Source organism: Xenopus laevis, chromosome 2S (assembly GCF_017654675.1).
Source record: "Xenopus laevis strain J_2021 chromosome 2S, Xenopus_laevis_v10.1, whole genome shotgun sequence".
Lineage (NCBI taxonomy): Eukaryota > Metazoa > Chordata > Amphibia > Anura > Pipidae > Xenopus > Xenopus laevis.
Genome location: NC_054374.1, coordinates 107,721,600 through 107,735,422, shown reverse-complemented (window position 1 = coordinate 107,735,422; position 13,823 = coordinate 107,721,600). Strand labels below are relative to the sequence as shown.

At 39.9% G+C, this 13,823-nt stretch overlaps 1 protein-coding gene across 10 annotated transcripts in view; it reads left to right on the top strand.

Annotated features, from left to right (window-relative positions):
• The first annotated feature begins 420 nt into the window (after nt 1-420).
• The window catches only part of arhgef7.S (Rho guanine nucleotide exchange factor 7 S homeolog), a 95,031-nt gene continuing 81,628 nt past the window's right edge, over nt 421-13,823 (top strand). For 4 of the 10 annotated variants that reach the window (XM_041583129.1, XM_041583127.1, XM_041583130.1 and 1 more), the window contains exon 1: nt 424-990. In XM_041583129.1, the coding sequence (XP_041439063.1) occupies nt 826-990 (165 nt within the window). In that variant the 5' untranslated portion in view covers nt 424-825. Of the gene's footprint in view, nt 1,011-13,823 lie in introns of all 10 variants that reach the window. The other 6 variants (XM_041583125.1, XM_041583128.1, XM_041583126.1 and 3 more) reach the window with 6 other exon arrangements.

Genomic DNA, 13,823 nt, shown 5'->3' with positions numbered 1-13,823 from the left:
GGAGTCATTTCTTTGCAAGTAGTAGTAAGCATGGTTCTAAAGGAAAAATCCAATTGACAGCCCTATTGGTATGTGCTTCATATATAAATCAGTACAGGCAACAAGCTACTGGATACTGTATATCAGCATTTCCTCCAAGAAAGTCTGCATAAACTCATCAATTGACATTGGACTGGAATATTTATGTACAACCCCTTTTTTGAGGCAGAATATGCAACAGGCACAGCAACTAGCATTGTAAATGGTGGCAGATGGTGGCACGAACCATATTAGCTGCCATATATGTGTGTGTGTGTGTGTATATATATATATATATATATATATATATATATATATATATATATATATATATATATATATATATATATATATATATGTGACATGTTTCATTACCCATTGTGTGTTGCATGTGGAATAGGCCAGGAGATGCTCGGGTCCATGCAGTGGCAGAGATCTCTACTGAAGAAGAGATAGTGGCAGCCACACTGCAGGCTCCTTGTGCAATGAAAAGCTAGTTGACAGGCTGCCAGAGCGAGGAAGAGGGGGGCAGTGAGGGGAAGACAGGAATAGGAGGAGGAGGAGGGGGAGCGGACCTGCTGCATTTCCTACAGCAGCGAGGCGTCATCATCTGCATCTGCCCGGGGAAGGAGGGATCAGCAGCAGCAGCCTGGCTTTCATGTCCACCTACAAGGGGAGCAAAGCAGCAACAGCGACCAGTTCCATCTACAAAGGGGGGAAGGGGCTGGATTTGAGGGATACTGCATTGGCTGCCCCTGCCCCCCTCGCTCTTGCAGTCTCTGCCTTTACGCGTGTGGCTGGCGAGCCATGAATTCTGCAGAGCAAACCGTAACATGGCTTATAACTCTCGGGGTGCTGGAGTCGCCCAAGAAAACCATCTCCGATCCGGAGGGCTTCCTGCAAACGTCCCTGAAGGACGGGGTGGTCCTGTGCCGGCTGCTGGAGAGGCTTTTGCCCGGTTCCATAGACAAGGTAAAGGCCCTGGCTGCCAGGTGTGTTTGCTGTGACCGTGTGCCCACTTCTTTCTTCTACACCCCCTGTCCGAGCTGGGCCGTGCTGCTGTCGCTGCTGCAAGTTGCTGCCTGTGGCACATTGCTCTCGGCAGGGGTTAACTGCAGCCGCAGCCCAACCCCCATCTCGTAGGGCGGTGTGACCGACAACTGGGGGAGGAGGAGGAGGAGGTGGGATACCCTGTACAAAAATACAAGAAGTGAAGGCGGGGGCATCACACTAGGGAGCCAACAAAATATTGGGACTCCCTTACTGACTTCAAGCCCCAGAGGAAGATCTTCTGTCTCTGTGTAGTCAAGCAATCATTAATCGCCTCTTCGAATAAAATCTCAGCTAGCTAGATATACATTATATACATAACTACACACAACAGCCTGGCCTCAGGAAAAAACAACATATAATAACATAGGAAGATGGCAGCCACCCAAAACCAAGCAAACATATTGATTCCTGAGGCTTTAAGAGAGGTGTTTTTTAGACTTCCCTGAATTTAAGGACCTGTTCCAAATGAGTGTTTCCATTTATAGTCTGTTTTGGTAAATCTTGTATTGCTTGGGTGACACTGAGGGGGAGGGGGCTGCCAATGCACACTAAGGTGTCACATGCTACTTGGGCAGATGATGCATATGACAGTTTCTCCTAGCTCTTTGTCAGAGTGGGATCTTCACAGCCTGACAGCCAGACAGATACTGCTTTCAGTAGATATTCCATTTGCAAATGAGTTTAAAAGCATTGAAATGTTCAATGTATATTGGAAAGTGCTTAGAATTATAGTCATTGATTAGGCAAAAACAGTGTTGAGGTGGAGATCCACATTAAAGGGGTTGTTCACCTTCTAAGACTTTTTTCAGCTCAGTTGTTTTCAGATAATTTTTCAATAAATATTTTTTTCTATTACTTTCCATTTTTACTTTTTGACTGTTTTTCCAAAAATGTAAGTTAAATGTTTAATGTTCCTATTTATGGTGTTTCAGTCTGGCAGCTCAGTAATTCAGGTGCAGATTCTGAACTGTTACAATTTGCTACATTAGTTGATTCATTTTTTAGCAGCATCTGTGGAATATTAGCAACTATTGTATCAATTCTAACAGCTGCCTTTAATAAAATGCTCTCCCATTGGCAAGAAACAAAATAGCTGATGGGAAAACATACGCAGTACTTAAAGGAAAACTATACCCCCCAAAATGAACACTTAAGCAACAGATAGTTCATATCATATTAAGTGGCATATTAAAGAATCTTGCCAAACTGGAATATATATTTAAGTAAATATTGCCCTTTTACATCTCTTGCCTTGAGCCACCATTTCATGATGGTCTCTGTGCTGTCTCAGAGATCACCTGACCAGAAATACTACAACTCTATCTGTAACAGGAAGAAGTGAGGAAGCAAAAGACACAACTCTGTCTGTTAATTGGCTCATGTGACCTAACCGGTATGGTTTGTTGGTATGTTTGTGAGTACAGTGAATCCTACGATCCCAGGGGGCGGCCCTTATTTTTTAAAATGGCAATTTTCTATTTATGATTACCCAATGGCACATACTACTAGAAAAGTATATTATTATGAAAATGGTTTATTTACATGAAGCAGGATTTTACATATGAGCTGTTTTATGCAATAACTTTTTATAGAGACCTACATTGTTTGGGGGGTATAGTTTTCCTTTAAAGACAAACTCCAGCTTCCAAACCAAAATTTGATAAAGAGGCACACATAACACAGAAACCCCTAATATACCCATCACAGTTATCGGTTTCTTCAATAAGTATGAATAAATGACATTTTCTATGCTGAAATCCAACCCTTTAACAGTTCTTCTCTTCTGCATCATTTGAAATCCTGGCAGGGAAGGGGGGACTAAAACACTGATGTTACAAATTGTAACAACTTCTCCACAGCTTACAGACAGCATGCAGGAACTACATAACCCACAATGCATTGCACTGAGATATTCATTTCCTTATTGAAATCACGTGTGCAGGGAATTGTGGAGTCTGGAGGATGCAGGCTAAGGACAGATGGCTGTTGATACAAAGTAACAGTAGTCTGCCAGCTCAGCAAAGTAGTCAAAGAGATCAGCAGGAGAGAAGGGGGCTAGGTTTAGGGAACTGTCAGAAATCATTAAAAATCATGAAAAGTCTGCATATTTTTTAAATGATGTATATTGCAAAGTTGCTTGAAATTATGTTTACTTTTCAAAAGGCTTAAGTTATGTTTTTGTGGAGTTCCCCTTTATTTCTTTAATTTTTCGAAGCTGCTTGAAGTTTCTACCTTCAGGCAACTTCGGAAAACAAAGCACCATATATGTTTGCCCATCAGCGATTTACTTTCTCAAGCTCTATTAACCATGAATTAATCTGAATGATGAGCAACTGATGTCATGACATGCAACATTATATAAATATAGAATAATTTGGGCTAGTCTGGTTGCAGAAAATGGGGCGGGGGGCTAATGGCTAATAACAGTGTGGTGTGTGCTTTGCTCCTCTAGATATCCACAGAGCTATTAAGGTTTGAATTTGGGGGGATGAACACTTGTCTTTTGTCTTATGAAAGTGTAGTTGTTTCCAACCTCTGGCACCTTCAGATAGTGAAGTGCCTTTGATCAGGGCTGGAACTAGGGGTAGGCAGAAAAGGCACCTGCCTAGGGCGCAATGATAGGGGGGTACTGGGCATATGCCTCTTAAATTGTCTTCTGCCTACCCCTAGTTGTTGTTTGCTCCCCTCTTTGATGGTTTTACCTCCTACAATTTCAATTATTTCCAACGGAGAAGCATTTTCAGGAGAATTGTTGCCCACTGTTGTGTATTTTTTATTGAGGGTGACAAATCTCCCCATCAGCCACTGCCCTTAATAAGGCAGTCCTGCTAGCATGTGTGAATGAATGTCACCTCTATCCTCTAAAGTAAACCAAACAACTGTTCACCACTTTTAACTCTCTACTATGCCCCCCTCTGCACCCATCACCCATTAATGTAAGTGCCCAAGATCTTGGTCATTTCTTTAAAGAAAAAAAAATATCTCATTATACTGAGCATACCATCTGACACCAATTTCAGATTATTTGCAGTCCACTCACTTCCATTTTGAACTCCTTCATTCTGTACAACACTTCAGCTGGCCATAGACGGAAAGATCCGATTGCTCGAATCCTCGAACGATTGGACTTCCCCATCTCTTGACCTGCTATTAACCATTCTGATCAAATAAAGTAGAAAAGAACAGATCAGCCGATGTTCTGCCCCTGACAGCAATTGTACAAAAGTTATGTCCGACAAAACTGGTGACAGTCTCCCACTGAAAATTGTCAGATCGGCAATACATGCAGAAAGACAGAAATCTTTTAACCTGGCCGATCGACCAAACGACCGATCTCCGTTGGACTAAAAATTCGGGACTCTCCACACACAGTCCGAAAATCGTACGAATCGAGGATTCGTACGATCGGATCTTTGCGTCTATGGCCAGCTTTAGGGGCATATTTATCAAGAATCAAATGAGTTGTGTGAGGGTTTTTCTACCTTGGATAAACTTGAATTTCAAATGTCTGCATGTTTATGGAAAAATCTGAAAAAACTTGCATGGAAAAAATGACTGGGAAAAACTTGAATCGATCGAATTTCTGTTCCGAAAACTCGAATTGATTGAGTCTTTTCTAAAATAGTATTTGAATGTGTGAGTTTGGGTGTAAAAAAAATTTGAATTGTGGAAAACATTTGATATTCAATAAATCTGCCTCTAAATTACATTCTAGCCTGCTCAAAGCCCACAACTTGCTCCCTTGACCCCATACCCTCTTGCCTCCTTTATCCAATCTCTGATACACTCTCTCCTGCACTTACCCACCTACTTAACCTTTCACTCTATACTGGTACTTTTCCATCTTTTTACAAACAAGCACTAATCACGCGTATTCTCAAAAAACTTTCCTTTGATCCCAGCTCTCCCGCCAATTATCGTCCAGTTTCCCTTCTTCCATTCACATCCAAATTGCTGGAAATACGTGTTTACAAACGCCTGGTCCAGCATCTCACTCACAACTCCCTTCTCAACCCCCTGCAATCTGGCTTCTGTCCGACACACTCAACTGAAACTGCACTTACCAGAGTAACCAATGATCTTCTCCTGGCAAAGTCTAAAGCTTACTCCTTTATACTCATGCTTCTAGATCTCTCTGTAGCCTTTGACACAGTTGACCACCACTCCTCCTAGACATTCTACACTCTGCTGCCATTAGTGACACTGCTCTGTCATGGTTTACATCTTATCTTTCTGATCTTTCCTTTAATGTTGCTTTCTCTAACTAAACTTCTACTATGTTCCCTCTCTCTGTTGGAGTTCTTCAAGGCTCTGTCTGTTCTCTGCTGTTCTCACTCTATATTACTTCTCTAGGAAAACTTATTCAGTGGTTTGGACTTCAGTATCACCTTTATGCTAATGACACCCAACTCTACCTGTCTACTCCTGACCTCTCTCCTTCTGTCCGTTTCCAGATAGATAGATATTCCAACAAAATCGCCTTTCACAACTCTAATCTGATCTAAATGCTACTGCTAGAGATTAATCTATCTCACCGCTCAACATTAGCTGCTCCCCTATGCATATCCCTTCACTGGCTCCCAGTCTCCTCCAGAATCAAATTCAAACTACTCACTCTTACATTCAAGGGCCTTAAAGGAGAAACAAACCCCTTATTAAAAAAACCCCTACCCTACCCACCCCAAATAGACCCCCCTCCCTCCTCCCCCCCAGCCTAGCTGCTACCCCGGGCAAATGCCCCTAACTTTTTACTTACCCCTTGGTGCAGATTCAGGGATCACAGTTCATGGCAGCCATCTTCCGGGTCTTTGGTAATGTGAGAATGAGACCCGTGCAGCGGCACATGCGCAGTTGGAGCAATTTCCTGGTTTTGACCACTGCGCATTCGACGAAATGGATGGAAATTGCCGAAGCACCAGAAGAAGACATGAAGACCCGGAAGATGGCTGCCGTGAACTCCGATCCCTGAATCTGCACCGAGGGGTAAGTGAAAAGTTAGGGGCATTTGTCTGGGTAGCAGCCAGGCTGGGGGTGAGGAGGGAGGGGGTGTATGTGGGGTAGGGTTTTTTAATTAGGGGGTTAATAAATAGCCAGTGGGATGCCACTCAGAGTGCTTTGTATTCCAAAGTCGCCTGAAGTTTCCTCATGAGGCAACTTTGGACGACTTCGGAAAACAAAGTGCTCCGAGTGCCATACCGCCGGCGATTTAGATTCTAGCCGACTGGAAGGCTTTTCGGGGAGAGTATTCGCCTGAAGAATAGGTGATAAGTTCCTGTGTGTCTCTGCCCTAAAGGAACAGTTCAGTGTAAAAATAAAAACCGGATAAGTAGATAACCTGTGCAAAATAAAAAAAATTTTCTTATATAGATAGTTATCCAAAAATATAATGTATAAAGGCTGGAGTGACTGGATGTGTAACATAATAGCCAGACCACAACTTCATGCTTTTCAGCTCTCTAACTCTGAGTTAGTCAGCAACTTTAAGGGGGGGCACATGGGACATAACTGTTCAGTGAGTTTGCAATTGATCCTTAGCATTCAGCTCAGATTCAAAAGCAAACAGTTATGAGACGGCTCTTTCAAAAAGTGCAGCACAGCCAGGCCCCCCTTCAGGCCTGGACAGTTGTACCCCCTGTGCCCCCTGATGGCAGCCCTGTAAACTAATGTAAAGCACTGCATAACTTGTGGCTCTATATAAATAAATGATGATGAATAGTTAATCGAACAAATGAAGCTCCCAACAATACCTACCCCTTCACTTAAGTTTAAATTGTACTTGAAATGCCAGGGCCTATTTTAAATCCTAGTCTGTTCCTGGCCATGTGCCCCAACCCTTAGATATTACAATGCCAGTTTTTTCAATGAAACATGTGTAAACAGCTTTCTGAAAGTGTATAGTGACTTGACGAGAGAGATAGCTGCATTACTTCTCATTTACTCCATGTCTAGAATGATTATTATCATGTTTATTCGGAACACAGACTGTTTTATTTAATTACGTTATTGATCAGTTCTGTCCTGGGCAAGGGCATTGTTAATGCTTGATAAATTTCTCCTGGAATAAAAACACAATTACATAAAAGTGATTTTAGCAACAATGACAGTAAATATCAATTTTAAATTACTGTTTCGACCATAAAGAGGAAGTAGCCACAATTTTGTGAAAATAATTATGTGGTAATCTAGACTTGAAAGGAACATTGCTTATATACCGGCTAATTGGAATTTATTAGGAAATTAGTTATGGTAATTAGCAATGAGCACATTTTTTTCCGCCAGGCATGGATTAATGGCGAAATTCTTCACTTCGCCATCTGCCAATTTTTCCGTGAAACAATGGCATATATCCAAAATAATTGAAAAATGTTGCCTCTGCAAGACAAGAAAAAGTTTTCCCCATAAGAAAAAACACCCATTGATTTTAATGCATGGACAAAAAAGTCGGTGAGACAAAAAAGTCGCCATAGGAAAAAACACCCATTGACTTTTATGCATTTGCGCAAAAAAGTCACCACAAGAAAAACAACCATTGACATGAATGCATTTTGAGTGAGAAAAAATTGTTGTGTTTGCGTAAAAAATTCACACATAAAAAATTTTTGCCACCTACTACAGTTTGTTTTATGATTTTTTTCCGTAGTTTCGCAAATTTTTCTGTGTAGCAAAATGGGACCGATTCGCTCATCATTATTGGTAATAATAATTGGAAATTAAGTCATTACCAAAGAGCTCTGTTTTTATACTCCAAGCATACTTTGATTTAAGGATGTGTCTACTTAAATGGATACTGTCATTATTTTTATGGTATAGTTTTTATTTATAAATTACATTATTAACTCTGCAAATAATTCACTTGACTATATAAAATGTTATTCCTGAACCAACAAGTATATTTGACATTACTCCAACTTGCAGTAAAGAGTGACTGATCAGAGCACAATTCACATGACTGGGGACACCTGGGAAACTGACAATATGTCTAGCACCATGTCAAATTTAAAAATTACATATAAAAAAATGTGTTTGCTCTTTTGGAAATCTGATTTCAGTGCAGAATTCTGCTGGAGCAGCACTATTAACTGATGTGTTTTGAAAAAAACACGTGTTCCCGTAACAGAATAAATTTAAAGTGTCAGTTGCCAAATTGTGAAAATTTTTAAGCATGCCAAATCCAAAGTAGGTATCTTATTGCTTTATGGATTTGTTGTAATGTCTGTAAATTTTAAAAAGTGTTGTATACACAGTAAAAAAAACTATTAGACTTAAGCCAAATGAAGCTATCAACATTTTTCCCTGACATTGAGTGGAGACATTTTGTTAGCAAACTGTTTGTAAAAATGTTGTGGGTGTGACTAATTCACAAAAAGGTCAAACATATGACACTAACATAACCATGCCTGCTTTTAAACAACATTTTTTGAAACATTTTGGTAGAGGTAGAAAGATGATGGAAAATTGATCTGTGAATAAGTTGATGCAAATACATTTTTACAACTTTTTACTTTACAGTCATTTTTGTAAATTCCCTCCTAAGTGTACATTAAGGGACAGATTTATCAGGGGTCGAATTTCGAATTTGAAAAACTTTGAAATTCAAAAAGACCAACCAAAATTAAATCTAAGTTTTTTTTGACTGAATAGGTCCGTTTTGGATCGAATAGGTCAGGTTTCGATCGAATTCGAATCATATGAATCGAAGTAATAGCTCATTCGATAGAATTCGATTCAAAGTTTTTCCAAAAAAAAAAAAAACCAATTGACTTCAAATTATCTTTGAAGTATTCAGTTTGGAATAATACATCGGATCTCTGGTGGCAGTTAATGAAAGAGATAATTATAGAGAAAGTGTCTGCTTTGGTGGCTTTGTGTGTGAGGTGAAGTTCTATTTGGAGTTGCTGTGTAGGTGGAAGTGAAACCCTTTCTAATATATATTCCTAAAATAACTACTTACTTTTGAGAATCTTAATTCATTTGAGACTTACTGTGTCTCGAGACTGTCAAGCTATTACCTGCTAGAAATGTAACTGTATTCTGATAGTGAAACTTCCACCTAGGGATTTATCATTGCTAGGTGGCTTCACTGCATATAGAAGCCACAGTTGCACCCATTATAGTGTGATCCCAAGGTTTTTAGCTTGCTGCATCTGTCATGGAGATGGAGCAGCAAGCCAAAAATGTATGTGTCTCTGAGAAAGGGCTCCATCATCACTCTGCCCAAGGAATAATTTGATCTCAATTCATCTCTGCTGAGAGTACTGTGACTTGGCTTTCAATAGATAGTTCTGTGTAATAAAATAATTCAGATTTCTGATTCTGAAATCCAAATTAAAAAAACTATAACTATTGCTAGGCTGCAGACTAAACTGCTTATGGAAAAGCAATATTTAAATAGGGTGGGGGTGGACTATATTCCAGAAAATGTTTATTGTGGTTTATTTCTGATTTACTATCCAAATCCAATAAGCTATTTATTACAGTGCCACACACCTTCATAAACTATATACTATTATATCTATGATTTGCAAATGGCTCTCAAGGGAGCTCAAATGTTTGCCCAGGAGCAATAACCCATAGCAATGAATCAGTATGTAGAATTCACTGGTCACCTGTCAATCTTATTGGCTGCTATGGGTTACTGCAACTGGGAATTAATTGCCTTTTATTACATATGGGGGATATGCTTTTAAGTCAGGGCACATATTCCCAAAAACTTCACAGGGATTTCTGTCAAATGAAAACCAACAACATTAGAAAAATAAAATCAAACTAGCGCATAAGTCCAAGTAAGAGAGAAAGTCAGTAGATATGGGACTCAGGGCTCTAAATAAAGCTAGCCATACACAGGCAAATTAAAGCTGCTGACTCTGTCCCAGACTGATTTGACAGCTTGCTGTCCTGTGTATAGGGTTATTTCAGTGCTGTCTAACAACTGCATGTAGTGGGTCAATTATTTCTCATACAGAGTTTGAGGGTTGGACTAAATTAAAATGATAATATCATACAGTGAAAATTAGGGAGCCTTTGAGCAGATTGGGAACCATAAATATTATTTGGGAGCCCCATTTACACCGCAAGCCTCCAGTTGGACAGCCTTGATCTCTATAATCTTGGTCAGGTCAAGATAAATGACTTTATTAAAGATGTAGCGCCTGTGTTTCCATGGGTGTCAAGTCATTTTTTCATGCACTAATGTGGGAGCAGATATACAGAAATATCTGGCTTCCTTTTATAATCACTTTAATCAGTCAGATGTTTTCTGCAGTGCTAATAGATTACAGGTCCCAACAGGAAATTAGTTAGTAATTGCCTATGGGCATCTTTTTGGAACTCTCATTCTCATTGCCAATGTCATTGTGTAACTTCCAATTAAATATAAACCAGTGAGAAAAGAGCTATTATGCAAGAGTCCAAACAGTACAGGACATGAAAGTAATGCATTGTGCCATTTCATATGAGAACCCTTTGTCTGTCTTAATCTGAGTGAATGCAAATTATGTGTGCTGTTAATGAGCCGACGAGAAGATGTTTTCTTTTACACCCTGTTTATAAACATGGAGAACCATGTATATATTATATGTCCCATGCAGAGGGCCCTTCCTGTACCATATTATCCACATTCCCCAGTATTGCCCTGCTTGCTATGACTGCCAAATTGCAGAGTTGTGAGGTGTGGTTGGTCATATATGACCACTTTGTCTTTTTCTCTGCTCTTTGAGACAATCTCCAACCAGCAGAATGTGCAGATGAAATTAGGTCAGATTGTCTTCAACAGTGCATGCTCCTGAGAGAATGGAAAGTGATATCAAGTGGCCAGAGATGTTGGCAATCAACCACACTGCAATTAAATAACAATTACCGGCAAACAGGGCAGTATTTGGGTTGTGCATAGTGCAGTTATGGAGGGCAGAGGGAGGCCTCTGTAGAATGCCTACATTCAGAGCTATCAACTCCCCTGATATTTTGGGGAGTTACCAGATTTTCCGCTCTGTCCCCAAGTCTCCCTTCACTCCCACACATTCTCCCGATTTCTGGCGATTTATAAAGATTTGCAGGCACAAATCCGGTGTCAGCAAAGTGAAGTGTGCATGTGCAGAAAGGTTTAGGTGGTTTCAGGCGAGTTTTTGCACATGTGCGTGACCTAACTTCCACTGACGTCATGTCTGGTGCTGTCACAGACCCTGTAATTTTTGGCAAATCTCCTGGACAACATGACAACTCTGCATATTTTATAAATGGTTTTGTTTTACTTTAATGACTTGTGTGGAATTTCCATTGCCAGAGTATGTTTGATGGTATAACATTGCCAGCTTTCCAGAATACACAGAAATTGGTAAAACAAAGAAATAGCAACTAAAAGAACAGAATTGTGATGCACTCATAGGGCCTAGATCCAATTCCAGCCAGAGTGATATCTGCAAGGAGTTTGTATGTGCTTGCATGGGTTTCCACCCACATTTCAAAAACATCCAAGCAGTTCAATTAACTCCTCATGCAAACTGATCATAGTGTGTATGCATGCGTCACTGTAAAGTGCTACAGAAAATGTTGGTTTATATAAATAAAGGATTATAATAATCTGCGTCTGAGACAGAAAGTGTATGTTTCGATCTACATAGGCTTTTCTATGGTTTTCTAGGTGCAAAGTGTTCCCAATTTCCAGGCAAAGTCCCTGGTTTTGACTTTCTGTCCTTGGATATTTTTATCCTAGAAATGTCCTTCAAGAAAGAATTTTAATGATTGTGTGATCAGAAATCAATTTTCAGTGTCTTTTCTCACGTTATAGCCCATATTTATTGAACTGTGATGCTTTAAATGCAATAAAGTGATAATTAGGCTCATTAAGCAGGCCTCTCTGGTGGGCAGGAGCTCTGTATTTCATAAGGGCCCAGCAACAAAAAGTCTTTGGAAATTATTTTAAAATATTTGACAATTAAGTCTTGTATTTACTGGAGCAAAACTGCATCTTACTTACTGATGTGTATACTATTATATATATTACCACGATAACTACACTGTCTCCTGCTGGGAAGCTATTTCAGCTTGCATATATTCTCATTTTAACTAGAGTACACAGTATTTGTACAGTAGACTACATCCTATACAAATGACAACTCACTTATTTTGTCTGTACTACAGCTATGATATCCATTGCTTTTGCAGTTACTGCTAGTTCTTTTGACAATGAGTAGTTTTATAGCAACATTGGATACACTGAAACTGCTTAAACCTTTTTTTAATAAGATACGTCACATGCAACACTTTACTGGGAAATTTGTTTTTTAAATTATACAAAAGGCTACTTAATTTCCAGTTGAGCTAAATATGACCCACAAGGTATCGCAGATATGTTAGTTGAGGTAAACTCACCAAATGAGCAGATTTACATGGATGTGAATGGCTAGTTTGAGGCATCACAAAAGAAATTTAGAATTAGACCAAGTCACATACTTTGAATTCACTGATTTTTGGTGGCTGCGCACAGGCTCACATTAGATTAAAGGAATCCTGTCATCGGAAAACATGTTTTTTTCAAAACGCATCAGTTAATAGTGCTACTCCAAAAGAATTCTGCACTGAAATCCATTTCTCAAAAGAGCTAACAGATTTTTTTATATTCAATTTTGAAATCTGACATGGGGCTAGACATATTGTCAAATTCCCAGCTGCCCCCAGTCATGTGACTTGTGCCTGCACTTTAGGAGAGAAATGCTATCTGGCAGGCTGCTGTTTTTCCTTCTCAATGTAACTGAATATGTCTCAGTGGGACATTGGTTTTACTATTGAGTGTTGTTCTTAGATCTACCAGGCAGCTTTTGTTAGGGAGCTGCTATCTGCTTACCTTCCCATTGGTCTTTTGTTTGGCTGCTGGGGGGGGGAAGGGAGGGGGTGATATCAATCCAATTTGCAGTACAGCAGTAAAGAGTGATTGAAGTTTATCAGAGCACAAGTCACATGACTTGGGACAGCTGGGAAATTGACAATATGTCTAGCCCCATGTCAAAATTGAATATAAAAAAATGTGTTTGCTCTTTTGAGAAATGGATTCTGTGCAGAATTCTGCTGGAGCAGCACTATTAACTGATTCATTTTGAAAAAAAAATTTTTTTCCCATGACAGTATCCCTTTAAACTCAAGACTAGGATTGCCACCAAGATACTTGGATACAGTAGGAGGGGGCAGGCTGATGATGTAGACTGTAGAGGGTGGTTGTGGCGCAAATTCGAACCAATTGGACAGAGAAGTGGAACGACACAGTATTACAAATTCACTGGCAAATATATTGCAGGTAATTCAGTAATACCTATCCATCCTTGTCTGGTATTTTACTGGTTAGGCTGGTAGAATTATGACATAGGGTTGCCACCTTTTGGCCCGGTTAAACCCAGGCAGGGGGCAGGGCTGTGACATTGGCGGGCTTGTGACACTATACACTGAAAAACTGGGCAGGTAGTTTTGACCGAGGAAGCAGTACAAAAAACCGGGCTCTCCGGGTCAAAACTGGACAGGTGGAAACCCTAAGGGGGCAGCCGTATTTGAGGTTGAGTGGCTACATCTTTCAGTGTATGGCTAGCTTGGGATGTGATTAGGGTTGCCACCTGGCTGGTATTTTACTGGCCTGGCCTGTGAAAATGATGGTTGATCTCAATGTTATTAATAGGTAAAAAAGATAAATATATAGGCTGGTATTTTTTTCCAGAAAAGGTGGAAAAGGTGGCAACCCTAGATGTGATTGTAGGTTGTGTTTTGCTGTA